This window comes from Mobula hypostoma, chromosome 5 (assembly GCF_963921235.1).
Source record: "Mobula hypostoma chromosome 5, sMobHyp1.1, whole genome shotgun sequence".
Lineage (NCBI taxonomy): Eukaryota > Metazoa > Chordata > Chondrichthyes > Myliobatiformes > Myliobatidae > Mobula > Mobula hypostoma.
The window spans coordinates 88827913-88855510 of NC_086101.1; the positions used below are offsets into that span (position 1 = coordinate 88827913).

General features: G+C 41.0%; 1 protein-coding gene and 1 long non-coding RNA gene across 2 annotated transcripts; both read left to right on the top strand.

Annotated features, from left to right (window-relative positions):
• Positions 1–302: 302 nt before the first annotated feature.
• On the top strand, positions 303–18767 carry LOC134346230 (uncharacterized). Its single transcript, XR_010017877.1, has 3 exons — positions 303–318; positions 11355–11439; positions 18715–18767. It is a non-coding gene; the product is annotated as an uncharacterized LOC134346230 (long non-coding RNA).
• A 4330-nt stretch (positions 18768–23097) lies between these two features.
• Positions 23098–25481, top strand: LOC134346231 (transcription factor 15-like). The gene is made up of 2 exons (XM_063047541.1): positions 23098–23677; positions 23974–25481. The coding sequence occupies exons 1-2, from the start codon at positions 23231–23233 to the stop codon at positions 24004–24006; spliced, it is 480 nt and encodes a 159-aa protein (XP_062903611.1). The 5' UTR covers positions 23098–23230; the 3' UTR covers positions 24007–25481.
• The last annotated feature ends 2117 nt before the right edge of the window (positions 25482–27598 follow it).

The window sequence follows — 27598 nt, forward strand, 5'->3', positions numbered from 1 at the left end:
GAATCAGGCAGTGTCTGTGCAAAGCGACATTTCTAGTTCTCACAAAAGATCCACTCCCAACATATTCTGAGCATTCCAGTATTTTATGTTTTTTTTTAATTTCAGATTTCCAACATGTGTAATTTTGTTTTCCTTTTTATAATTAATACTTGCCTCCTTATTTACTATTCAAGCATGCACTAGAGAAGAGAAGAAAACATCTCCACCATATTGAGATAAGCAACATGTGATGGAGAAAGTGAGCTGCATTGTTATGGATGCAGATGGAGAGGACAAGATTATGAGAGGAAGGCAGGTTCTAGAAGCAACAGTGTTGGGGTAAGTATAAGTCTACCAAGACTCCCCTTCATTAACTTCGACATGTTGAATGGTCCACTCATTGAAAAGAAAGTTAAAATTGGTAATTTTTTTTATTATTGTCACATGTACTGAGGTACAGTGGAAAGTTTTGTTTTGCATGCCATCCATATAGATTATTTCATCACATCAGTGCATTGAAGTAGTACAAGGGAAAACAAGAACTAAATACAGATTGAAGTGTTACAGTTGTAGCACAGAATTTAGATTTTAAAGAGTCGAAGGTGACAGGTAGATCTGCAGAGAACAGCCTGCAATGAGTCACTGGCATCTTGCATCAAGGTACCTCATGGTAGCACTATAAACATAACATGTAATGTGGTCTTGGGGCTTTAATATTTCAGGTAGGAAAAAAATAGAAAACCTTACAAAGAAAATATGGAAAGCAAACAGTGATGCATTTGCAGACATGAAAAGATCTAGGGAATTCAGAAATGGGATTGTGAGCATTCAAAGCATGAATTATTCATTAATTAAACGAATGGAAGGGACAGAGTCTTATTTACATTTCAGTAATGGACAGAAAGATATAGAGGAGTGGATGCAGCTTATTTAATGCTGCTCAACCCTCAACCTTCTCCTCTTTCTCCTCCACCACCTCCTCCTCTTGTAGTCCCTTGGGACTGCCAACATTCATCAACAACACTTGCCCACATCATCCAAAAGGAGTTAATAATTAGCCTTTTCAATATTTGGAATAAAGTGGGCATGGATGAGCAAGAATATATTTTAGTATGTTTTTGTGTTATTACTTCAAATTTGTAGGAACCATGTATCTATTTTCTGTCTAACCATTGTAATTTGTGTTGCGCGTTTATTATGGGTAATCTGTCGCTTGGGTTGGGGTGTCGTAGAAGTGAAAATTGTAGTTACATATTCATGCTTTAAATTTGGTTCAGTCTTTAAGTCTGGTTAGAGCCTGAGGCAGCCAGGAATGACAGCCCAAACAGTTGCAGGAGCAGGTCACAGCGACAAGGTTCTCACAGGTCGGTGACACTTGTTTAAAAGTACAGAAGGGACAGGCGGTGTGGCCATTGTTGAGTGTAGGTCAGAGGTGATGTAGGAGTGTCAGGCTTTGGCTCAAAGGAGGCATTGGCTCTGGGTAAGCTTTTTCCCTCTTACTGTACCTAGTGTCGTAAATGACCATTATGTGCTCTTCATGCTGGATGTTGGGGTCCTGGGAGACCCAGAGTTACCCAGGGAACTACATCTTCATGAAGGGTATCCAGCAGCAACTCCTTGAAGGCCATTTTAGGGATCTGGAGCAGCTTTTATGACTTTCGGCTTGTACAAGAGAGTGAGGAGATAATCAATCAGAGTTCCAGGGAAGTAGTCACGCAGAAGTTGCAGGAGGCAAGTACATGGTGACAGTTAGGAGAAATGGAAATGTGAATAGGAAAACAGCACAAAGCACCCCTATGGCTATTCCCCTCAATAATAAGTACACAGGTTTTGATACTGTTGAGGAGTTAACCTCCCAGAAGAACGCCATGGAGAACAGGTTACTGCCACTTAGCATGGGTCTGTGGTGCAGAAAGGAAAGAGGAAGAAGAGGGGAGTGGTAGTGATAGGGGACTCAATAGTCAGGGGAACAGACAGGAGGTTTTGTGGATGTGAACGGGACACCCGAATGGTATGCTGCCTCCCAGGAATCAGGGTCAGGGTTGTCTCAGATCACATCCCAACATTTTGGAGAGGGAAAGAGAGCAGCCAGATGTTCTGGTACATATTGGTACAAATGACATAGGAAGGAAAAACAAAGAGGTCCTGAAAAGAGAATTTAGAGAGCTAGGTAGGAAGCTGAGAAACAGGACTTCCTCGGTAGTAATTTTTGGATTGCTACCTGTGCCATGCGCCAGTGAGGGTAGAAACAGGATGATTTGGCAGATTAATGTGTGGCTGAGAAGCTGGTGCAGGGGGCAGGGCTTCAGGCTGTTGGATCACTGGGATTTCTTCTGGGGGAGGTATGACCTGTTTACAAATAATGGGTTGCACCTGAACCCAAGGGGGACCAATATTCTCGCGGGCAAGTTTGTTAGAGCTGTTGGGGAGGGTTTAAACTAATTTGGTAGGGGGATGGGAACTAGAGTGAAGGGAATCAGGATAGGACAGATGGTAAAAAAATAAAGATAGTGTGCAGTCAGACTGGCAGATGGGCAGGCAGCTGATAGGACTTAGTTGCAGCCGACAGGCTGAGTACCAAATCATTAGAGATGCAGAATCAGAAAGGATAGCAAATGCAGTACTCAAGGTGTATCTAAATGCGCATAGTATAAGAAATAAGGTGGATAATCTTATTGCAATACTATAGATTGCCAAGTTTGATGTGTGGCCATCATTGAATTGTGGCTAAAGGATGGTTGTAGTTGGGAGCTGAATGTCCAAGATTACACATTATATTGGAGGGATAGGAAGGTAGGCAGAGGGGGTGGTGTGGCTCTACTGGTAAAGAATAGCATCAAATCAGTAGAAAAATGTGACATAGGATCGGAAGATGTTGAATCCTTGTGGGTTGAGTTAAGAAACCGCAAGGGTGAAAGGATGTTGATGGCAGTTATATACAGGCCTCCTAACAGTGGCTGGGAGGAGGACCACAGGTTACAACAGGAAATAGAAAAGGTGACTCAAAAGGGCAATACTATGGTTGTCATGGGAGACTTTAACATGCAGGTCAATTGGGAAGATCAGGTTGGTAATGGATCTCAAGAGAGTGAGTATGTTGAATACCTAAGAGATATCTTTTCAGAGCAGTTTGTCATTGAGCCTACTAGGGGATCAGCTATACTGGATTGGGTGTTATGTAATAAACCAGAGGAGATTAGGGAGCTTGATGTAAAAGAACTGTCCGGAAGCAGTTATCACAATATGATTGAGTTCAACTTGGAACTTGATAGGGAGAAGGTAAAGTCTGACATAGCAGTATTTCAGCGCAGTAAAGGGAATTACATTGGTATGAGAGAGGAGTTGGCCAAAGTAAATAGAAAGGAGATGCTGGCAATGATCAACAGAAAAATAATCTTTTGTGTCAAAGTGGAAACAGATCTCTACAAAGTGATCTAAATTAATTACAAATATAAAACACAAAATAAATTATTATAAATATTCACCCCCTTCAAGTCAGTATTTAGTAGGTGCATCACTGGCAGTAATTACAGCCTTGAGTCTGTGTGGATAGGTCTCTACCAGCTTCGCACATTTGGACACTGCAATTTTTCCCCATTCTTTTTTACAAAACTGCTGAAGTTCTGTCAGATTGCATGGGGATCATGAGTGAACAGCCCTTTTCAAGCCCAGTCATAAATACTCAATTGGATTGAGGTCCAGACTTGACTTGGCCAGTCCAGGATATTAACTTTATTGTATTTATGCCATTAATGTGTAGCTTTGGCTTTATGGCATGGGTCATTGTCATGCTGGAAAACAAATCAGGTTTTCCTCCAGCATTTCCCTGTATTTTTCTGCATTTATTTTTCCTCTACCTTCACAAGCCTTTCAGGGCCTGCTGCAGTGAAGCATTCCCGCAGCATGATGCAGCCACCACCAGGCTTCATGGTAGGTATGGTGTGTTTTGAGATGTGCAGTGCTAGCATTTATTCTGATGGCTAAAAAGGTCAATTTTGCTTTCATCAGACAGTAGTGTCGCGTTGGACGGAGGAAACGGATGAGGTCCTCCGTGACTGCTTTGAATCGGTGGACTGGTTAGTATTCAAGGACTGGGCAGCTAACCTCGATGAGTATGCCTCAGCTGTCACAGACTTCATTTGGAAATGCATGGAGGACTGTGTGTCTCACAAGACAGTCCGGGTTTTCCCTAATCGGAAACCTTGGATGAATTATGAGGTCAAGTCGCTTTTAAAGGCTAGAACTGCGGCTTTTAGGTCCGGGGATACCAGTCACTACACGGAATGCAGGCGTGAACTCCAGAAAGCCACTAAGGGCGCCAAGAGGCAATATCGAGCCAAGTTGGAAGCCCAGGCTAACCAGAGGGATGCCAGTAGACTATGGCAGGGTCTAAATGAGATCACTGGGTATAAAGAAAAGGCTGGGAATATCAATAACTGTGGCGCTTCTCTTCCTGATGAACTTAACATATTCTACGCAAGATTCAAACAGAAGAGGAGCGTCCCGCTCCCTCCGGATGAACCAGACCTGGTGGCATGAAGATTCATCGTCACCAAGGAGGACGTTAGAAGGGCCTTCCTGAAGATAAATCCAAGGAAGGCGATGGGCCCAGATGGCGTCCCGGGACGGACCTGTGCAAGTGAGCTAGCTGGAGTGTTTGCTGACATCGTCAACTGCTCCTTGCTTCAGTCTAAGATCCCCTTGTGTCTTAAGAAGGCAACGATAATCCCAGTGCCAAAGAAGAGCAAGGTGGCATGCCTGAATGACTATCGACCTGTGGCTCTGACATCAATTGCTATGAAGTGCTTCGAGAGATTGGTTATGGCACGCATCAACCACAGCCTACCGGTCAACCCTGACACTTTGCAATTCGCCTACCGGAGCAACAAGTCAACAGCAGATGCCATCTCTCTGGTCCTACATTCCTCCTTAGAACACCTGGAGAATAAAGACACATACATAAGGCTGCTTTTCATTGACTACAGCTCTGCCTTTAATACTATCACTCCAAATAAACTGATTCCTAAGCTCTGGAACCTGGGCCTTAGCACTCAGATCTGCAGCTGGATCTTCAACTTCCTCACAGACAGGACCCAGGCTGTAAAAATAGGGGACAAACTCTCCTCTACAATCACTCTGAGCACCGGTACCCCACAAGGCTGCATACTAAGCTCCCTGCTGTACTCACTGTACACCCATGATTGCGTAGCCAAGTTTCCATCAAACTCAATATATAAGTTTGCTGATGACACAACAATTGTAGGCTGTATCTCGGGTAATGATGAGTGTGAGTACAGAGAGGAAATTAAGAACCTGGTGGCATGATGCGAAGACAATAACCTATCCCTCAACGTCAGCAAGACGAAGGAATTTGTTGTTGACTTCAGAAGGAGTAGCGGACCGCATAACCCAATTTATATTGGTGGTGCGCAAGTGGAACAGGTCAAAAGCTTTAAGTTCCTCGGGGCCAATATCACAAATGACCTGACTTGGTCCAACCAAGCAGAGCTCACTGCCAAGAAGGCCCACCAGCGCCTTTACTTCCGGAGAAAACTAAAGAAATTTGGCCTGTCCCCTAAAACCCTCACTAATTTTTATAGATGCACCGTAGAAAGCATTCTTCTAGGGTGCATCACAACCTGGTATGGAAGTTGTCCTGTCCAATACTGAAAGAAGCTGCAGAAGATTGTGAACACAGCGCAGCACATCACACAAACCAATCTTCCGTCCATGGACTCACTTTACACCGCACGCTGTCAGAGCAGTGCTGCCAGGATAATCAAGGACACGGCCCACCCAGCCAACACACTTTTCGTCCCTCTTCCCTCCGGGAGAAAGCTCAGGAGCTTGAAGACTTGTACGGCCAGATTTGGGAACAGCTTCTTTCCAACTGTGATAAAGCTGCTGAACGGATCCTGACCTGGATCTGGGCCATACCCTCCAAATATCCAGACATGCCTCTCGGTTTTTTTGCACTACCTTACTTCCTATTTTTCTATTTTCTATTTATAATTTAAAATTTTTAATATTTACTAATTTTAACTATCTTTAATACTTAATATTTGTAATCCAGGGAGTGTGAAGCGCAGAATCAAATATCGCTGTGAAGATTGTACGTTCTAGTACTAATTGTTTGCTGACAATAAATTATAAAGTATAAAGTATGGAACCCTCTTCCAGCTGACTTCAGAGAATCCCACATGCCTTCTGGGAAACTCTAGCCAAGATTTCATGTGAGCTTTTTTGTCAACAGTGGTGAGGCAGGTTAGGTTGGCAATGCTATTCTCCCGCTAACCTTGCACCTTTGCGTGGTTAGTCACTCACCTTGTTCTGTCCCTGGTCTAGTTTCCCCAGTAGTTCACACACTTTGCCCTCCTGTTCTGCAGTTTGCCATTTACACACCCCAAATATAAAACAATTGCTAGCTTGGCTGATCAAGTCCCTTCAGTTAACATGCTCTACTGGATTATATCTCATAATAATAAGGATTCTAGACACAGGCATTCCAAACAGTTTCATTTATTTTCACCTACACTGTTACATCAGTTTGTGGACAGCTGAATGGCCCCAAAAGACCCAAGGGACACTTTGAGGAGTCCTAAAATAATGCCTGAGTCAGTGGGAGCAGGCACACTACACCCTATGCAGGCAGATTTAAACCCTCAGTTTGGCTTTGCTGGAGAGGCGCGTAGGTTGGACCTGACAGCTGGTGAATAGTTACATTGGCAAGTTAACAAGATGTGTTGTGGAGAGAGCCTTTGTACATTTGTAAATTTTTGTATGCTCATGTTTGTTTACATGTGTCTATTTGTAAAGACTTTTTATCTTTACAACTTCTGGGCAGCTTTTGCTGTCTTTTCACCCAGCACTAAATAAAACCCCTTGCATTAATGTGCTGTTATGGCTTCCCATCTTTTTTTTTCCAACTGATGACCCTCATCAGGTACGCTTACTCACACCTGATAGTGTGGTGTGACAAGTGGCTTTCTCTTTCCCACTCTCCAATAAAGCTGCAACTGGTGAAGCATCTGGGCAACAGTTCTGTGCACAGCGTCTCCCATTTCAGCCACTGAAGCTCGTAACTGCTCCAAAGTTGTCATAGGTCTCTTGGTGGCCTTTCTCACTGGTCCCTATCTTGCACTGTCATTTAGTTTTTGAAGACAGCCTGCCCTAGGCAGATTTACAGCTGTGCATATTCTTTCCATTTCTTGATGGTTGACTTAATTGTATTCCAAAGGATATTCAGTTGGAAACTTGGAAATTTTATTGTATCCATCTCCTGACTTGTGCTTTTCAATAATCTTCTGTGGAATTGCGTGGAGCGTTCTTTTGTTTTCATAGTGTAGTTTTTGCCAGGATACTGACTCACCAGCAGTTGGACTTTCCAGATATGGGTGTATTTTTAAACAATCAATTGAAACACTTTGACTGCACACAGATCTTCGAAAATAAATCTCCATTTAACTAATTACAGTGGCATGCAAAGATTTGGGCACCCCTGGTCAAAATTTCTGTACTGTGAATAGTTAAGTGAGTAGAAGATGAACTGATCTCCAAAAGTCATGCAGTTGAAGATGAAACATTCTTTTCAAATTTTTAAGCAAGATTGGTGTATTATTTTTTGTTTTGTACAATTCTAGAGGAAAAGAAGGAAAGGATCACCATGTAAAAGTTTAGTCACCCCAAGAAATTTGAGCTCTCAGATAACTTTTACCAGGTTCTCAGACCTTAATTACCTTGTTAAGGCTATGGCTTGTTCACAGTCATTGTTAGGAAAGGCCAAGTGATGCAAATTTCAAAGGTTTATAAACAGCCTGACTCCTCAAACCTTGTCCCAACAATCAACAGCCATGGGCTCCACTAAGCAGCTGCCTAGCACACTGAAAACTAAAATAAGTGATGCCCACAAAGCAGGAGAAGGCTATAAGAAGATAACAAAGCATTTTCAGGTAGCCGTTTCCTCAGCTTGTAATGTAATTAAGAAATGGCTATTAACAGGAATGGTGGAGGTCAAGTTGATGTCTGGAAGACCAAGAAAACTTGCCAAGAGAACTGCTCCTAGGATTTCTAGAAAGGCAAATCAAAATCCGTGTTTGACTGCAAAAGACCTTCAGGAAAATTTAGCAGACTCTGAAGTGGTGGTGCACTGTTCTACTGTGCAGCGACACCTGCACAAATATGACCTTCATGGAAGAGTCATCAGAAGAAAACCTTTCCTGCGTTCTCACCACAAAATTCAGCATCAGAAGATTGCAAAGGAACATCTAAACAAGCCTGATGCATTTTGGAAACAAGTCCTGTGGACTGATGAAGTTAAAATAGAACTTTTTGGCTGCAATGAGCAAAGGTATGTTTGGAGGAAAATAGGTTGCAGAATTTCATGAAAATAACCCCTCTCCAACTGTTAAGCATGGGGGTGGATCGATCATGCTTTGGGCTTGTGTTGCAACCAGTGGCACGGGGAACATTTCAGTGGTAGAGGGAAGAATGAATTCAATTAAATACCAACAAATTCTAGAAACAAACATCACATCATCTGTAAAAAAGCCGAAGATGAAAAGAGGATGGCTTCTACAACAGGATAATGATCCTAAACACACCTCAAAATTCACAATGGACTACCTCAAGAGGCGCAAACTAAAAGTTTTGCCATGGCCCTCACAGTCCCCTGACCTAAACATCATCGAAAATCTGTGGATAGACCTCAAAAGAGCAGTGCATGCAAGACGGCCAAAGAATCTCACAGAACTAGAAGCCTTTTGCAAGAAGAATGAGCAAAAATCCCCCAAACAAGAATTGAAAGACTCTTAGCTGGCTACAGAAAGCATTTACAAGCTTTGATATTTGCCAAAAGGGGTGTTACTAAATACAGACCATACAGGGTGCACAAACTTTTGCTTCAGGCTTTTTTCCTTTTTTGTTATCTTGAAACTGTAAAAGATAGAAATAAAAAAAAGTAATTTTGCTTAAAATATTGAAGAAATATGTCATCTTTTACTTCATACCTTTTGGGAACCAGGTCATCTTTTACTTGCTTATCTATTCACAGTAACAGGAATTTTGACCAGGGGTTCCCAAACTTTTGCATGCCACTGTATGTGACTTCTAAAACTATTTGGCTGCACCAGTGTCAATTTGGTGTGTCAAGTTAAAGGTGAGGTGTGAATACTTATGCAATCAATGATTTTGTGTTTTATATTTGTAATTAATTTAGATCACTTTGTAGAGATCTGTTTTCATTTCAACACCGAAGAGTCTTTATCCGTTGATCAGTGTCAACAAAGCCAAATTAAATTCACTGTGATTCAATGTTGTAAAACAATAAAACATGAGAACTTTCAAAGTGGGGGTGATTACTTTTTATACGTATTGTACATTAAAAGACTTGGCAAGGTGCTACAACTGTCACAATGGTGGGGCATTGGGAGCAAGGGTGGACCCAAATGCAAGACACATCTTGTGAGGTTAATTACATTGAGTTTATTGTTTGATACCAGGAGAGCAAAGCAGAAGCAGGAATAGCGACCTGGACAAGGACTCAGGACTACGACTGGGCTGGGACTCAGAATTGGATCCCAGAACTAGTGGTGACATGAAGAGGCTACGGTATGGACTCCGAGCCAGAGACTGGGCAAGGACCCAGTACCTGGGTTGTGACCCGGGCTCGGACCCCAGAACCAGGCATGGACATGACGTGGGCTAGAAAGAGGAGGATCATGGAAAAACAGAGCCTCAGTCTCGGGGGAGCAGGTACATGGAACCATGGACACATACACAGAACACAGAGCTGGGACCCCTCCTTGGGTACAGGACATAGGGTCGGGACTCATGACCCCCCCCCCCAGGGTAACGGCAAGACGGCCTGACTTACCCCACGGAGGCGAGGACAAGACAAGACCAACACGAATGAACACCAGACAGTGCCTATCTAGCTCCAGCGATAGAACTAGACTGGAGTGCAGGCGAGGGCTGCAGACAAGGGCTAGAGACGAGAGGGGCGGAGAAGGGATTCAGACAGTGGGGTAGGACAGGAATCACAGACCACCAGGGCCAGGACTTGACTCGGAACTTGGATGCCACCAGGGCCAGGACTTGACTCGGAACTTGGATATCGCCAGATAGTGGCGAGCTCTCGGCTTGGCCCGGGAACAGTAGGCAGCGGTTCCTGATTTCCTCCGGCGGGTTAACTGACCTCAGTGAGGAAACTTTGCAGGCTCGCTTTGGCGAGGTAACTTGAAAGGTTTGCTCCAGTGAGGAAAGGCGAATTACCGGAACTCGCTTCAGGCAGAGACAAGGCTTGCTCCGGCCAGATGACATTGGCACGCCGTACCTTTGGTGAATTTGAAGACACACTCCCCCCCCCGAACAGCTGAAAGCCGGAGACTATAAACTACTGGTTCAGCCAAGAGTAAATTGCCTCTAATCACCAAGGCCGAGGGACACGGGAAAACAGGGAACCAAAAGGAAACAGGGAGTCAACGGTCCGGATCGTAACATAAACAAAGTAAATTTAAAGAGACCCCGACCGGACAACTTTACAATACTCAAGATGAAGTAATCCTTTATCATCTATATGTGTTTTAAATCTAGACAGATATTTTTAACATGGGCCAAACAGGGTGTATTGGTAGCAACTGGATTAATGCAGGCAAGTATGATTAATAAATACACCTGCATTGCTCATTCATAAGCTTGCTTTAAGTGTTCTCTGACCTTTCCTTAGAAGTCCAATTGCTGTGTGGGTTTTCCATTATGTTTATCATTGAATAAAATAATTTATTACAGATTATACATTGGACTGCATGGAGGGAATCATTTCACAGTTTTATATTAGAAAAGCTATTATTCCAGCTATTAGTGGGTGGTGGGGTGGAGGTACGTCTTTACCCAAGGAAGTATAAGTCACTCCTTCCCTCCACGAGCCTGTAGGTCACCCTTGACCAAGATGTAGCATCTTCTTAGCATCGCCCCCCCCCCCACCAGATCTAGGGTCTCGTGAAGCCATGGGAGCGGGTGGTGGATGGTCACATGAGCAGCTGGTGAATATCACAACTTCTAGTTATCTGGTTGTGCGACCACTGACGCCAGGCAGACAATCCCTGAAGAGTATTCATATTGAATGGCCTCACCCATCTTGTAAAGACACTGTCCAGAAGAAGGCAATGGCAAACCACTTTTGTTGAAAAACTTGCCAAGAGCAATCATGGTCAATAGACCTTGATCATCCACATCATACGACGGAGAGCATAATGATGATGATGATGACTATTGCAGAAATATAAAACAATGATGAATGTTTGTTAATTGCAGTGTACATGAAATGATACTCCATGGGATGGTCCTAGCTTTGATCACAGATTTGTTTTTTTTTTCAGTGGAGGAGGTGACGGATTTTAAAAATTCACCAAAACATTGTACAGCACATGAAGGAAGGATGAAACTTCAAGAGATAACGGACAGGTGATCAAGTGTCAGATGGAAATTAAGGCCTAAAAATGAAAAGCGTTACATTTTTGTAGGAATAATGAGGAGACAAAATGTAACCTTATAATGGGTGGCAAATCAAATCTGAATGGAAAATTAGGCACAGATTTGGCTAATTAACTTTAATCTCAATCAGTGTGAGGTGATGCAATTTAGGTAGTCAAGTAAGGATAGAATATCTAAAGTAAATAGTAGGCCATTGATTGAATATTGGGGAACAGAGGGAGCTTGCATAGTTGGGTAGGTAGGGTGATAATGAAAATATATGGCATGCTTGACTTCATAGGTGGTGACAAAGAACTTAGAAGTTGTTACAACTTTACGAAACACCTGTTAGATCACACTTTGAATACTTTGCATTTCTGATTGCCACACTATAGGTGTGGTCTAGTTGCATTAGAAAGAGTGCAGAGGAGATTCACAGAGAGTTTTACATACAGAGTGCATGACATCTGGAACTTGATGTCAGAGGAGGAGGTGGAATCAGATAATCACCATGTTTAAAAGATATTTAGACAGATACTTAAATTGGCAGGGCACAGAAGAATATGGACCTAGTGCAAGCAAATAGGATTAGAGTAGATGGCAAAGAGGTTAACATGAATGTGATCTCTCAAATGGCTCATTCCTATGTTGTAGTACTCTTTTATTCTGTAATTTTAAGATTTTGGTTTGTCTACATTTTAGGAAAGATTTGCAAATTATGGAGGGAATGAGAAGGAATTTACTCATATGATTCCAGTATGAGCAAATTCAGTTACATGAATATGCTATAGAAATCAAGATGGTCTCCTTGAGACAGAGGTGGTTGAGAGGTGATCTGCTGGATGCAGTTAAAATAATTTACAATCTGGGCAGAGCAGAGACAGAGGAAGGTGAATGAAAGTGATTTGCAGAAAGACCCAATAATAAACAAAAATCCAGCAAAAAAAAAAGATTTAATTGTAACATTCAAAAGAGAACTGGGTAAATAATTGAAAGGGAAAAATATTACAAGGCTATGAGTACAGCATATGTCTGTTTTATGATATTGGTTTGTGGACTTCAATTGCTATTTTAACGTTGTTTCACCAATTTAAAGATTGAGTTTTGTAACTAACTGCTTTCTGAGCTTTAACAATGTGTATTAAAAGTTTCAGACAGTCTATTTGGAAAGAAACCACAATATGAATGTGCTTGGCACAGTAATCTCTTTAACTAATAAAGAGCTGACAGTGGATGTAGTGGAGGGGCAGATACAATTAATGGTTTAAGAAATATTTGGACTGATCCTTAGGTAGGAAAGATATGGAAAGATACAGACTTAATGTGGGCTAATACGATTGGCAAAGATGGAGATCATGGTCAGCATGGATGGCTACGTTTCTACATGACTACAGAAAGCTACATTTCTATGCTTAATATTTCTATGATTCCACGTTAATAGATTGAATTTTCTAGAAATGTAGAGGGTGAATGAGACAGGAATATAGCAATGGGAGGAAGCAAGGAAATAAGGCCAGCTTGCACGAATTCTATAATCACCAAAGTCTGAACAAGATCTAGTTGTGGAAGTCCTGACAATCAACAAAAACCCCAGCATCTGTGTGTGTAGCATCTGCTGAATCTCTTATGTTTATGCATGCAAATACTGCCCACTTTGGATGGCTCTTGCACCCATAGCACAATGCACTGCTGCAAAAAAAAACAAGAAAATCTGAGGGATTTTGGCATGTGCAATGAACAATGGTGGTAGAAAGCAGTGGAAATAAAATAGTGGGGACTTTGTTATTCACATAGAACACTTGTACAAACAGCACCTTCAGAGCAGTCTAAACTTAGAGACTGGACCTTAGTTTAATTTTACATACGTCATTAGTTCTTTTTTTGATATAACAAACTTCAAAAGAAATTTCAAAAGACATCGAGAAAGGTGAGAGAGGAAATAGTCGAAGTGAATTTGAAGGCAGGGTGGAAGTTGGTAGTAAATTTGATGGAACTGACGAGTTCTATGAAGTTGTGAGAGGGAGCACCAATCCGGTCATTAATGAACAGGAGGAAAGATTGGAAACTGGTGCCAGAGTTGCTTTGGAGCATAGACTCCTCGATATAGTCAATAAAGGGATAGCCATAATTAGTGCCAGTGTAATTTCCTATGGCTAACCTTTGATTTGGAGAAAGTGAGAAGAGTCAAAAAGTGAAGATGTCTATAGTAAGAACCAGTCCTACCAGGCAGAGGAGGGTGTTAGTAGAAGGGGATGGGTTGGATCTAATTTCTGGAAAGGGACAGAGTCCTTCCCTTGGAGCTTATTGGCAACAACTTGCTTATTGAATGCACTCACTTTCTTGCTTGTCCACATACTTCCTTCGATGCAAGTCAGTAACTGGGACATGAGTACACAGGGCATAACTTCAAAGCTGTCAGATGGCATATGAATAAAGGATGTCATAGATAATGAGGAAGATACTCATTGACTTCAGGAAAGCTTGGAAAGGACTGATAAAGGGGCAGATAAAATTTAACATTGAGATATTAGAACATGAAAATGTAACATAAATTAATAGATACAATTTTAAAAGGAATAAAAGAATTGGAGAGCATTGGAGATCAAAGTAAATGAACCTTTAAATATGGCAGGCCGAGGTGAGGCTCAAGAGGGCTATAGCAGGCTGTGTGGCCAAAGATCTAATACATGGACCGTGATATTATTCATTTTGATTGTGATTGCAAGCATTTAAAATCACTGGTTAGAGCATAAGAGACAGGAGCAGAATTAGGCCATTTTCCCATTGAGTCTCCTCCACCATTTCATCATGGCTGATCCATTTTCCCTCTCAGCCCCAGTCTCCTGCCTTTTCCCCATATCCCTTCATGCCCTGACCAATGAAAGACTGATCAACCTCTGTCTTAAATATACCCATTGACTTGGCCTCCATAACTGCCTGTGGCAACAAATTCCACAGATTCACCACTGTGGTTAAAGAAATTCCTCATCGTCTCCATTCAAAAAGGATGCCCCTCTATTCTGAGGCTGTGTGGTTGGGTTGGAGAAATGTGTACACCTGTGTGCATCATATTTTATAAAAGATGCTGGTCCTTTCAAAAGGATGTAAAAGAGAACTAAAATTTGCTGTGAAAAGGCACTGGAAAAGCTTAGAGTAATTTTCTTAAAGCAAAATGATTGAACAGGAAAATTGGTGGAAGTGATCAGATCTTGAATAGTTTTAAGTAAAAAGAAATCTTTCAATGGCAAAGTGTCAGTAAATAGAAGACTTGGATGTGATATGGTCTGCACAGGAGGTAAGGTAACTTACGAATAAATTCTACTTTTGACACTGCAGGCTGAGGTGCTATCTCCAAAGGGATGGCGGAAACAGATTCATTACAACATTCAAAAAGGAACTGAATAAATAACTGCAGTGAAAATAAAAATACAGGACTTTGAAGAGAAAGCAAGAGAGTGAGATTAATTGAATAGATACTGTATACCAAAGTGCTAGGATGTTCTTAATGAGCTGAATAGTTTTCCCTGTGCTTCAGCCTTGTGATTTCATTTTACCTTGGGCTATTGTTTTATGTGGAAACATGAAACCTTTTCTTCTCCTTTCTAACAAAAATTAGACAGATTTGTCAGAAACTCAATGAAATAAAACAAAAGTACAGTATTTAGAAACAGAGATAATAGGTAATCCTTAGATGGGCTACAATGGGGAGATTTGCCTTAGTGAAAAATTGGAATGGAGGAATATTATGGAGAAAGTTGAATGAATGCTCTCATTCTTTGTGAGCAGAGCATCAAAAACAGACACGAAGAAGTGACTGAGTAAATTATCAGTGAATGACAAGCAGAGGAAGTAAATTTAAAATTTTGGAGTGTGTATATGCTCAGTAAGTGACAGTGCATAGAAGTGGTGTTGCAAATGGAAAGGGGCTGTCATTGATGAAGTACAGAGGGAAGAAGACAATCTTTTTATTACATTGGGATTGGAGAGGTTTCAGATTTGATAATTAACATGGATCTGGGAGCATTTGAATACTAAGGAGAGAAAGGGAGGCAGGAAACAGGAGAGCAAGTCTAAAGTAAAATATTGGATTGCAAAGACAAAGGAAAAGGAGGAACGTGAGGTCATCTTGTTGAGAAAATTGTAATGGAATTGAGGTGGGCAGTGAAGAAAAAGAATGATAATGCACAGGTGATAAAGTGGCTCCAAGGGGAAATAACCAAAGAAAAAGATCAATAGAAAAATAGAATCAGGTGGACAGGCCAATGTGATATGTTGTTGCATGTGCTATAGCTTGGGAAAGCACTTAAAGGGAGATATAGGCAGTTAGGAACCTTCTTTTCCTTTGGACATTTCACCTTGGAGCATCTTTGTCACCTGTGAATTAACATCCTTTTTCTTCACTGCTTGCCTCAATTCTATAGATTAGGAGAGCTTAGTAAATGAGATCAGTGCTGAGTACAGAAATAAGTTAGGGCATTTAGAGGTCAAGGAGGAGGAAGTGTCGTGTCTCCTAATGAGTATTAAGGTAGATAACACCCTTAAAAAGTGTCAAGATTGCTGGGGCCTTGATGAGCATCTTCATGTCCTCTCTTGGCACAGGTGTGGTCCCAGAGGACCAGTGAGTAGCTAATGTTGTACCTCAATTTAAGAAGGGAACAAAGGAAAATCCTGGGAACTATAGACCAGTGAGTCTCACATCGGATGTCAGGAAATTGCTGGAGAATATTCTTAGGGATAGCATATATGAGCATTTAGAAACCCATTGTCACCTGGTGCAGACATGGCCCAAGTGCAGAGTGAGAGACACTGAAGCAGGTCGATAGTTCACAGACTTTAATACGAACAATGTTAAAGAGAAAAGAAAACAATAAATGCTAGGCCAAACAGGGCCGTTAACTAAAATCCTCAAATGGAAAACAAAACCTACACTGCGGCTGAAAAGAACAACTAAGAATAAAACAAATACTGCTAGTCTTCAGAGTCAGTTGACTCGACAGTCCAATTTCTCAGGCAAGGCAGAATGCAAACAGGCAGTGAAGCGTTGTTGTGTCCAAGTCTCAACAAAAACTGCGATGGAATGAATGGAGTTAAATACTATCACAATGAAATAATAATTAGCTGACACATGCATATTCACGAGCGCAATTGCCTTATCTACTGCACTGCTGAATACGTGGTTGTGACACCCATAACCTAGTTAGGGGCAGCCAGCAAGGCTTTGTGCAGGGCAAGTCATGTCTTACCAACTTGACTGAGTTTTCAACAAGGTGTCGAGAGAGATTGATGAAGGTAGAGCAGTGGATGTTGTCTACATGGATTTTAGTAAGAAGTTTGACAAGGTCCCTCATGGGAGGCTCATCCAGAAGGTTAGGATGATGGGGTTTGTGGTGAATTGGGTGTTTGGATTCAGAACTGGCTTGTGCATAGGAGACAAAGGGACTCACTTGAGCTGGAGGTCTGGAATTAATGGTGTTCCACAAAGATCTCTGCTAGGACCTCTGCTCTTTTCGATGTATATAAATGACCTGGATGAAAATGTAGATGGGTGGGTTTGTACATTTGCATATGATACCAAGATTGGTGGAGTGGTGGATAATGTAGAAGACTGGCAAAGAATACAGTGCAATATAGATCAGTTGTATATATGGGCAGTGGAATGGCAGATGGAGTTTAATCCAGATCAATATGAGTTGCTGTACTTTAGTAGGGAAAATGCAAGGAGACAGTACACTGAAAAAAAGACTAGTGCTTTTTAGTATAAATGACAAATAAACTCTTCTATGGCTTCCAGCCGGGAACAGGTATTGATTGTAACCAACGTTTTGATGACTAACTTTGCATCTTCAACCCTATGGCCAATGCGAATGTAATGTTCTGCTGCCATGAATTTCTCCAAGTAACCCAAATGGATACACCTCCTGTGCTCCTTGAGGTGTGTCTCATCTGTCAGATATGAACTGCTCAGCATTCACAGGGAATCCAGTAAATGCCAGCCGACCAGAGTCCCAAGTCATCTATGACCCACATAAGCTGTGATTTGAGCTTCCTTATGGGTTTGTAGATGGTATTAGTCTGGTATTTCTTCAGAATCCTGGTGATCCTTCTAGAAACTGTGGAACTATAGGGAAGGCGAGAGGTAGTGACAGGTGAGACCCTTAACAGTGTAACAGTGTTGCTGAGTAAGAGACCTTGGAATCCAAATTCATAGCTCCTTGATAGAGACTACAAGGTCAATAGGGTGGTTAAGAGGCTTATGGAATGTTTGCTTTTATTTATCGAGTCTTTGAGTTCAAAATTGAGAAGGTTATATTGCAAATTTAATAAACTCTGGTTAGTCTGTGTCTGGAGTATTGCATACACGTATGGTCACCCCACTATAGGAAAGATATTGAGGCTTTGGAGAGGGTGCAGAGGAGGTTTGCCAGAATGCTACCTGATGTCGAGGGCATGTGCTATCATGAGAGCCTGGATAAACTTGGGTTGTTTTCTGTGGAGTGGCAGAGTCTGAGGGGAGATCTGACAAAGGTTTATAAGATTATGAGAGGCATAGATTAGACGGGGTATCTTTTTCTCATGATAGAAATATCATACCTGATGGCTTGCATTGAAGAGGGGGTAGGTTCAACGAGGCTGAGAGGGCTAAGTTTTTTACTCAGAGTGGTGGTTGCCTGGAATGTGCTACCTGGTATGGTGGTAGAGGCAAAGACATTAGAGGTTTTTAAGAGGCATTTAGATTGGCACATGAATATGAGAAAGATGGCGAAATATGGACATTGTGCAGATAGGAGGGATTAGTTTTTGTTTTTTTTAACTTACTTTTTAGCTGGTTCAGCACAACATTTTGGGCCAAAGGACCTTTTCCTGTGCTGTACTGCTCTATGTTCTATGTTTCTTAAATCCACATTGACCTTACTCCACAAAGCACTCTGAGAGAAGTGGTTAGCAAACAGGTCATTATAGTTCATCTGGTAGGACGATCAAACTACCATAAAATAGTTGCCGTGGAAGTGTGGAACTGGCCTTAAACTGGAGCTCATTTCAAAAGCTCAGATCAAAAATCAAATGATTTGTCAGCCTGTTATATTAAGAGATACCAGCACCAAGCTTAGGCAGTTACCATGCAGTCATGAGCTTATTCAAAGGTGGATAGGAAAAGAGATGAATGGCCTCCTTTCCTATATCTGCTGGAATCATGTTACTGCAACACCTTTAGAAGTTGATGTGAGCAAACAGAAAGCCTATACATAACCACAGTCTTTTTCCCAGGTGGAGGGGTCTAAACCAGGAGGCACAAGAGATTCTGCAAATGCTGAAAATCCAGAGCAACACATACAAAATGCTGAAGGAACTCTTGTCAGTGAGTCAAGATATCATGGTCTGGTCCGTGAAGTCCATATTCCAGTTCATGGTCCGGTCCATCGTTCCTTATTCCAGGTTTCCCGGTTTTCCATTGTTCTGTTGGGTGCCCTAATTGAGGCACCTGATTCTCATTTTGGGTTGGCTACATAAATAGCTCCTGGGTTCAGCTTCATTTGCTGGACTATTCCCTTCCCTTCCCTTCCCCTTCCCCTTCCCTTCCCCTTCCCCTTCCCCTTCCCCTTCCCCTTCCCCTTCCCCTTCCCCTTCCCCTTCCCCCTCCCCCTCCCCCTCCCCCTGAAGCCTTTGCCTGAAGCCTTGCCTGCAACCTCTGCCTGAAGCCTCGGCCTGAAGACTTGCTTGCAACCTCGCCTGTGTCCTTGCCTGTATCGCTGTCAAGTTCTACCGCTGGAGCAAGACTGGAGCCTTGCTGTGTCTAGATAAGGAACTGTCTCTCTGTGTCCACGCCTTCGCTATGGTAGGTCCAACCGTTTGCCGCTACCTTGAGTTGGGAACTGTCTCTGTGTCCATGCCTTTGCTAGGTAGGTCCAGCTGCTTGCCGCTACGTTGTGTTGGGAACTGCCTCTGTGTCCACCCCTTCGCTAGGTAGGTCCAGCTGTTTGCCGCTACCTTGTGTTGGGAACCATCTCTGTGTTCACGCCTTCGCTAGGTAGGTCCGGCTGTTTGTCGCTACCTAGTGTTGGGAACCGTCTCTCTGTGTACTGTGTACGAGTCCCGGCCTTACGTCCTTCTCCCTAGGAGGGGTCCTGGCTCTGTGTAGAGCCCCGGCCCCAAGTCCTGTTCCTAAAGAGGAGTCTCGGCTCTGTGTTCCTGTTCTGTCAAGACTAAGTCTCTGTGTTTTCCTGGTCTTCCAAGACCAAGTCAAGGCTTCAGGTTCTCATTCTGTCCATGGGCCTCGTCCTGTGCAGGAGTACCTCATCCTGCCCAGGAAAGCCTTGAAGAATCCAAGCCTCGTCCAGTCCTGTAGCCACGTCATGTCTTCGCCTAGTTCTGGAGTCCGAACCCGAGTCAAGACCCAGGTTCTGGGTCTTTGCCCAGTCTCAGGCTCGGAGTCCATACCCAAGCCTCGAAGAACCCAAGCCTCATCATGTCCTCGCCTATTTCCAGGGTCTGAGCCCGAGTCAAGACCCAGATTCTGGGTCCTTGTCCAGTCTCTGGCTCGGAGTCCAAGCCCAGTCTCCTAGTTCCAAGTTCCTTGTCCTGGTCCTGCTTTCCTAGTCAAGTTCTAGCCCAGGCCCTGTATCTTAGTCTTGCCCAGGGCCTGTGTCAATGTCCAGCATCATTTCTTCCCTACTTCCCTTGCTTTCTTGACAAACCTAGTCCTGTTCCTTGTACTTCAGTGTCTGTGTCCTGCATTTGGGTCTGCAATGAACATCCCCCTATGACATAAGATGGGTTTCATTCTTCATCTTCCGTTCTGAAATAAGAGCGAGAAGCTTGAATCTTTGTTTTCTTACCTTAAAGAGAATCTGAGAGGCAAGTTTTCCCACAGAGAGTGTGGTGTGTAAATGCAACAGACTCCAGATGAGATGGTGGAAGTAAGTACAATTACAATGATTAAAAGACATTTGGACAAGATTATAAAAAAAGTAGGAACTGGAAGGAAGTTGCAACCAGTCTACAATGCCCCCTCTCCACAAGCTTTGTGCTCAACTCATATCCCTGTCTTGTCTCCTTTCAATGCTCCATCCAAACTGAACAGTTACGCTGCTGTGCCACTCCAAGATTTATACCGGGACGGCGCAGTTAGTGTAAAACTATTACAGTGCCCGCAACCTGGGTTCATTTTCTTACAGGGGCACAACTGAGAGCATCCTGGCTGGCTGTATCATTGTCTGGTATGGGAATTGTATTTCCCTCAATCACAGGACTTTGCCGAGAGTGGTGCAGACAACCCAGAGCATCTGTGGATGTGAATTTCCCACTATTCAGGACAATTACAGTGACAGGTGCGTAAAAAAAGGCCTAAAGGATCATTAGAGACCCGAGCCACCACAACCACAAACTGTACCAGCTGCTACCATCCAGGAAACAATACCGCAGCATAAAAGCCAGGATCGACAGGCTCCAGGACAGCTTCTTCCACCAGGCCCATGCTGACACAATTGTATTTCTAAGCTATATTTACTATTCTGTTGTATATCTTACTGTACGTACTATTTATTGCAAATTACCATAATTTTCACATTGCACATTCAGACGGAGATGTAACGTAAAGATTTTACTCTTCATGTATGTGAAGGATGTAAGAAATAAAGTCAATTCAATTCAATTCAAAGCTATGAATGATAGAGGTTTTCTTCACCACTTAATGGACATTCTGCAAAGAGAATACAAAAAATTCTGTTAAAACATATACAATAGCTTTCCTTTTGAATAAAATCAATGGGGAGTCTGTGTATACGTTTTCATGAATCTGGATATAATTCACTGCAAACCCATTCACATTCTACTGCTGCTCATTAATGGCTTCTGTCCTTTATTGTACCCGGGTTTAAGATCTAGAACATCCTACCCAAAGTACCTTCATCAGCAGAAATGACAAAGGTCACTCACTACCATTCTCTGAAGAATAATTATGTATATGTAAAAGTTTTTTGTCTTGTCAGTGGACATATTTCTTTCTTGCATCCAACTTATTCCTTTCTCCTCATCCTCAATATAATATAACTTTTGTTTAAGCCGTACTGTTCGTAAATAAATTAAGATGTTGAATATCAGAATGTGACATTCAGTGATTGCATAATGTGTGGTATATAGAGACTGCTATTTAAGATGACTATGTGAATTTGCCTGCATTGGTCAGGCCAAGGAAACCATTCTTAATCATATAGTACTCATAATCATAAGCATCCTACTTTAATTTTCATTTGCTTCATTTCATTTTTAAATTGGAAACAAGTAGATTAGGCTAGATTACAAAGTTTGTAGATTATGAGGACATGCAGTCCTCTTTTATTGTCATTTAGTAATGCATACATTAAGAAATGATACAATATTTTTCCAGAATGATATCACAGAGCCACATGACAAACCAAGACTGAAAAACTGACAAAAACAACATAATTATAACATATAGTTACAACAGTGCAAAGCAATACAGTAATGTGATAAGAACAGACTATGGGCACGATAAAGTCACAGAGTCTCTCGAAAGTCCCATCATCTCACGCAGACAGTAAATCTCCAGCGCCACAAACTTGCCGATGCAGCATCCCGGAAGCATCTGACCACAGTCCGACTCCGAGTCTGTCTGAAAACTCCGAGCCTCCGACCATCTCCCTGACACCGATGCAGCCAGCACCATCTCTGCCGAGCGCTTCGACCCCAGCCCCGGCAACAGGTGATAGGCAAGGCCGAGGAGTTGGACCCTTCCCTCCAGAGATTCTCGATCGCGCAGTAGCAGCGGCAGCGAAGCAGGCATTTCAGAAGTTATTCCAGATGTTCCTCCGTGCTTCTTCACAATTTAAGAAAAGCTCTAAATAAAATTGTTAATGTTCAGGATACTGCAACTTATTGTAATCTATAATAATAATACATCATTAAACAACTGAAAGGTGAATTCTGAACATCCTACCACAGCGATGTATCTGATAGATACATCCAGATGAAGAGCCCCTTGTATTGCACAGGCTGATTGACATTTTATTAATATGAACTATTATATCTCACGGTATTTGAATGCTAAAATAAAGACTTCATTTTTCAAATTTCTGGCATCTGCTTTATTTTGATGTGGCATTTGAATACTGCTTACATCCACCTTGTAGACAATCTTCATAGCAGGTTTTAATTTGACGTTGGTGCAAGATCATGCGATCATATTGTGAAACTTACTTTTGTGCCTTATGATCATTAAGTCAACTTTATGTTAGCTCATTCCACAGTGATGAGGTGTATGATATTGATTCGATTAGTGAGCACTACACATGTGGAAATCATCCTTTATATATGTGCAGTGTTTCCCTTAGAACAACACTGCATTTATTAGAGGGCAACAGCGGTGAAAAAATGTTAGCAGCAGAAAGTAAACACAAGGATGCATATTTTAATATAATATACTGTATCCGAGACTTAACTACTTAAACATCAATTGTCTTTTTTCCAAAATAATCACATTTGTAGAATCAATTATTTGTGATTTTGGAATGGTTAAACTCATTGCTACAGCTTTAATTTGAAGGTAGTCAGTACTCTGAAGAGTAAGAGCTCCACCCTTCTTACCTTATAGAGAAGCCACATGGTTCTGACTATTTGTAGTAATCATTCAGAAAATGGCCTGCTAACTGCCAGGGGATAAAATGGACACTGATGTTGTCAGCTTTTCTGTGTCGAAATACTGGGTACTTCTATCACAGGAAATGGTTGTGCACAATTTACAGCTTCTTCCTGTAGTAGATGCATAATGAAGTCTACAGGGAATGTTCAAACCTGCCAGCCAGAAATTATTGCTTCTGATATTGAGGAACTTGAAAGTGGGAGTGAGAGCAGTCAGATTGATGGCACTGCAAAAAAGAAGAGGAAGACCTTTTCAACTGGCATAACCAAGCAACGGCAAGCAGCAAATGCAAGAGAGCGGGACAGAACCCACAGTGTGAACACAGCATTCACAGCTCTCAGGAATCTCATTCCAACCGAGCCAGCAGACCGCAAACTATCGAAGATAGAGACCCTACGCTTGGCCTCCAGTTATATTTCCCATCTGGCGAATGTCCTCCTCCTGGGAGAGGACTGTCTGGACGGGCAGCCCTGCTTAAAATATCGAGCTGTCAGGCAAGGCAGCAATAACGACATAAATACTGCAGCTCCCAGACCTATATGCACCTTCTGTCTTAGCAATCAGAGAAAAATGGTGAGATTTATCAACATACATATTATTAATTATTTTACAACTTTTAAAACAAACTTATGAACATCCTATCGGCATTACTTTCATGTAATCTAATTATTGAAAATATTTGAAGTTGACAGCCCACTTCTCTGATTGATGCAAACTTTAAAACAAATTTAAGTTTTCATGTAAGATGATGAATTGAAAGAATATCTACCAAAAGAATCAGCGATGCAATTGCCTTAGATATCAATTATTGAAATTGTTGTTTAGTAGAACTTACTTTATATAATTGTTTCATGTGTATATATTTTCAGCTTAGAGAAGGAGAAAAGCACCTCCCTGTCTGATGTTTATGAGGACATCCCTCTAAATGAGATACACAACTACTACTGCACTGACTGAAAAATACAAAGACAATTTACTGTACTAATAGGTTTACATGATACAGTATATTATTTATTGAAAAGAAATGTTTTATGTTTTAATATGTCTATAAGAGATATATCTATTCGCACTTTCTGTTTACAATATGAGTTTTCAAGTCAGGGTGTTCTATCAATGAAACCTAACACCATGAGCAAGGTTGCACCTGGTATTGCAGCTATTTTTAGGAATAGAAATGTTAAACCTCAGCATCTTCAATCTAAGGGAAGGCTGTGGGACTCAGACCAATGTCACATGATGTAATTTAAGCAGACGCACCCTGTGCTTTCTGTCAGTGTGGTCTTCACAACTATCATCACCAGCTTCCAGGAGCCAATGGCTGACAACATCATTCAGTGTTAAAATAACAGGGGAAATATCTGTCTGTGACGAATGTGTTGCTTACCTCAATAACATTTGAAAATAAATCTGAACTAATATTAAAAGAAGAATGTTTGCTACAAATCCAAAAAATCCTACTTTTTTATTATCTACAGTTGTTTTTTATTATAAAATAATTCTAAGCACTGTGCATTTTGTATGGCTAAACTGGTCTAAAGTGCTTTGAGAATTAGTGATGTAATAAAAGTTTCCTTCTAACGGTGTGTATAATGTTACTACAGTATGATAATTGATGGTTTCATATTGATTAAATGTTATTATTAACTTGGGACAAATTCATATAGATATCGCTTAATGGGTTGACCCCAAAAGGTTCAATTGCACACTTTGGCAATATTGCCGAGAGATGCAAAACAACTAGCTAATTGTAAATGTTGACTGCCTTATCCTGCATATTCCTCAGTAGGTGTGCATCCATTATTCATCAAAATTTTAATGAATTTTGAACTTGGCTTCTTCAATGAAACAAGATCGAATGTTGTGCTGTAATCTCTCATCCCATAAAGGCAGAATCATTTTTTTCAAACAATGTATGTTATGATATAGTATTATAGGCTTAAGCTGGTTGTCTATCTCAACATACTTGAATGGTAAACTGACTGAATGAGAGAATAATGAGTGCCAGGTTACATTCTTCTCCAATGCTTATTGCAACAAATGATAAAATAACAATAATCACTTTATTTTGACAAGAACATGCAAACAACTTTGGTGGATGAAGTGAATTGTTTCCAGTTTAATTTGGTTTGATGTTCATGATCAATATAAAACAATTTTGTTGAGATGAAAACAATTTCTGTATTGATTATGCATCATGCAACAATTTTTGTCTTTATGCAAAAGAGTCAGTTTACTTGCCAATATGTTTATCATATCTCAGGTAAATGTGTTTTAAATTATCTGTTTGGTACAAAAAATAGCATGCAGCCATTCTCTAAAGATAAGGTTATTTTCATAAATGTTATTTATTTAAAAATTATGCAAATAAAGTATTTAAAACCAGATTGATTTTATATATTCATTATCTTCACTTGTTTTACTTTATGGTATGTCAGTGAACTAATCATTATGAATACGTTATTAACAATGTTACTTCAATACTATTCTAATCTTACGTACAGACTGCTGACTTTAATCTTTCTGCACAGTACCCCAGATTTCATACCTTGAACAAAGACTGCTTTAATCTTCACACAGCTACCGTAATTATGACTTTCTTGAAATTAGCTAAGATATAATTCAGCATCCACTGAGTAAAATGGCAGAATTTACGTCTACAGATGCAGTCTGCATTTTTAAGTTGAATTATTGCATTATTAATATAACTGTACCAGTGGATCACAAATGAGCCTGATTATTTAATGAACCTTAATAACAAGCAAAGGCATGATAGAGTGCATTTAAAACTTGTTGATTGACAGAGGCAACAGTCTTGCCAGCTTCATACCATCAATAAGCTGAAATTTTCTCAACGTACTTCTCAGTCTGCACACCATACATTTTATACACGATTTTATAATTCATTCCCAACGCCTGTTGGTTGGAATAAACACCAGTTAATGTCAGGCTTTTGTTTAGTAACTACTCATTATATGAAATAGAAATTATTTTTTGAACAACAATGTTCACATTAGGTTTAATCAAATCGAAATTAAGAAGTAAGCATGGATTGAAAACTTATTAAATTGCCTTACAAAAATGGCATTAAGATGAATTGTTGTCAGAGCATTTAAATTTAAATTATACTACTACCATTCTTTTATTTAAACATAATGCAGTGACTTAAATAATGTTTCTAAGGAATGTACCAATTCGAAAAGTGTTCCTGGTATGACTCAGATGCATTTGCTTTAATTTTACTCACTTAGATGTATCAAGCTGTTTTGGAAGCTTTAGTTGTTATTGCTGAAAAAAAAACAATGGTGTTGGAATCACATTCTATTACAGTGGTTCAAGAGAATCTACCCTGTCCAGAGGATCTATGTTCCAAAGTGAAGGCAGGTTGGAATGAACGATCAATTCTTCAAGTCTCTGTGCTGATGCAAGTTGGCAGCACCTCCTAAAAGCCTGTATCAAACTTCATTCTATGTCACATAAGGAATTATAGTCATATGAATGAAAGAAAGGTTATCATTTAACATGCCTTTCCAGGATATCCAAACTTGTTTTGTATCTTTCTAGATATTAGCTTAGCTGTTACAACCATTGTGCAAGAAATGTGGCAGCAAATATGCATATATTAAATGTCTACTGAAATGAAGTGTTAATAACAGGATAGTATGTCTAATTATGTCGATTGAGAGATACATATTGTCCACAACACCAGAGAAAATACTTCATTTCTTGAAGAAGTACATTTGTATCTTGCAGAATCACCTGAGAGAATATTTATGATTTAATATTTTATCTGGTGGCACGATACAGAAATACCCCCAGAAATTATTTTAACATCATCCTTGAGTTTTCTGCTCTGGTTTTTTGATTTGAACTTGATTTGATATTATACTGCCTTAGATGAGAGAGAACTATCTACTGAGCTTCCGCCAAATGTCACTTGTCTCTCTTACTTCTCGCTAACATCCTTCACCTGGTTGATCTCTCTAGATGACTCAACAACTACCAATTTTGTCATACACTACATACTGTATAATTTAACAGAAATGAAAACATAGAATCATGTAAACATAGAATGGTTACAGCAATGAAGGATGCCATTTTCCCCGTCATGTCAGCTCTCATCACTAGTTCTATCTGGAGCCCCTTTGTGTTGGTTTTGCAAACAGCTTTTCAGCATATGTGTACCCAATACACTCTTGATGGAACCTGCTTCCACCATACCTACAGACAGTGCATCCCATGTGCTGCAAAAATGTCTTTACTCCCCTTTAATTCTCTTCTCCTTTACTTATACCAGCCACCGCTAGCCCTTGAGCCAATGACTATTGAAGACAGTCAATCCATGGCACTCATATTGCAATGTCCAGGTGAGTCAAGGCCAAGTGGAGAGACAGTGAGATTGCATCCGTTGTAGACCTATTGCGCGACAGGCAACTTGCTGTGGATCCAGGTCCTTGCTTAGGCAGGAGTCAATTCTTGCTATGACCAACCTCTCAA

What these genes read in the sequence shown, in the direction of transcription:
- LOC134346231 (XM_063047541.1), top strand. Translation starts at nt 23,231, where the DNA reads ATGAAGTCTACAGGGAATGTTCAAACCTGCCAGCCAGAAATTATTGCT. An exon ending in TTAGCAATCAGAGAAAAATG is followed by an intron (nt 23,678 to 23,973) that starts GTGAGATTTATC and finishes ATATATTTTCAG; the next exon opens with CTTAGAGAAGGAGAAAAGCA.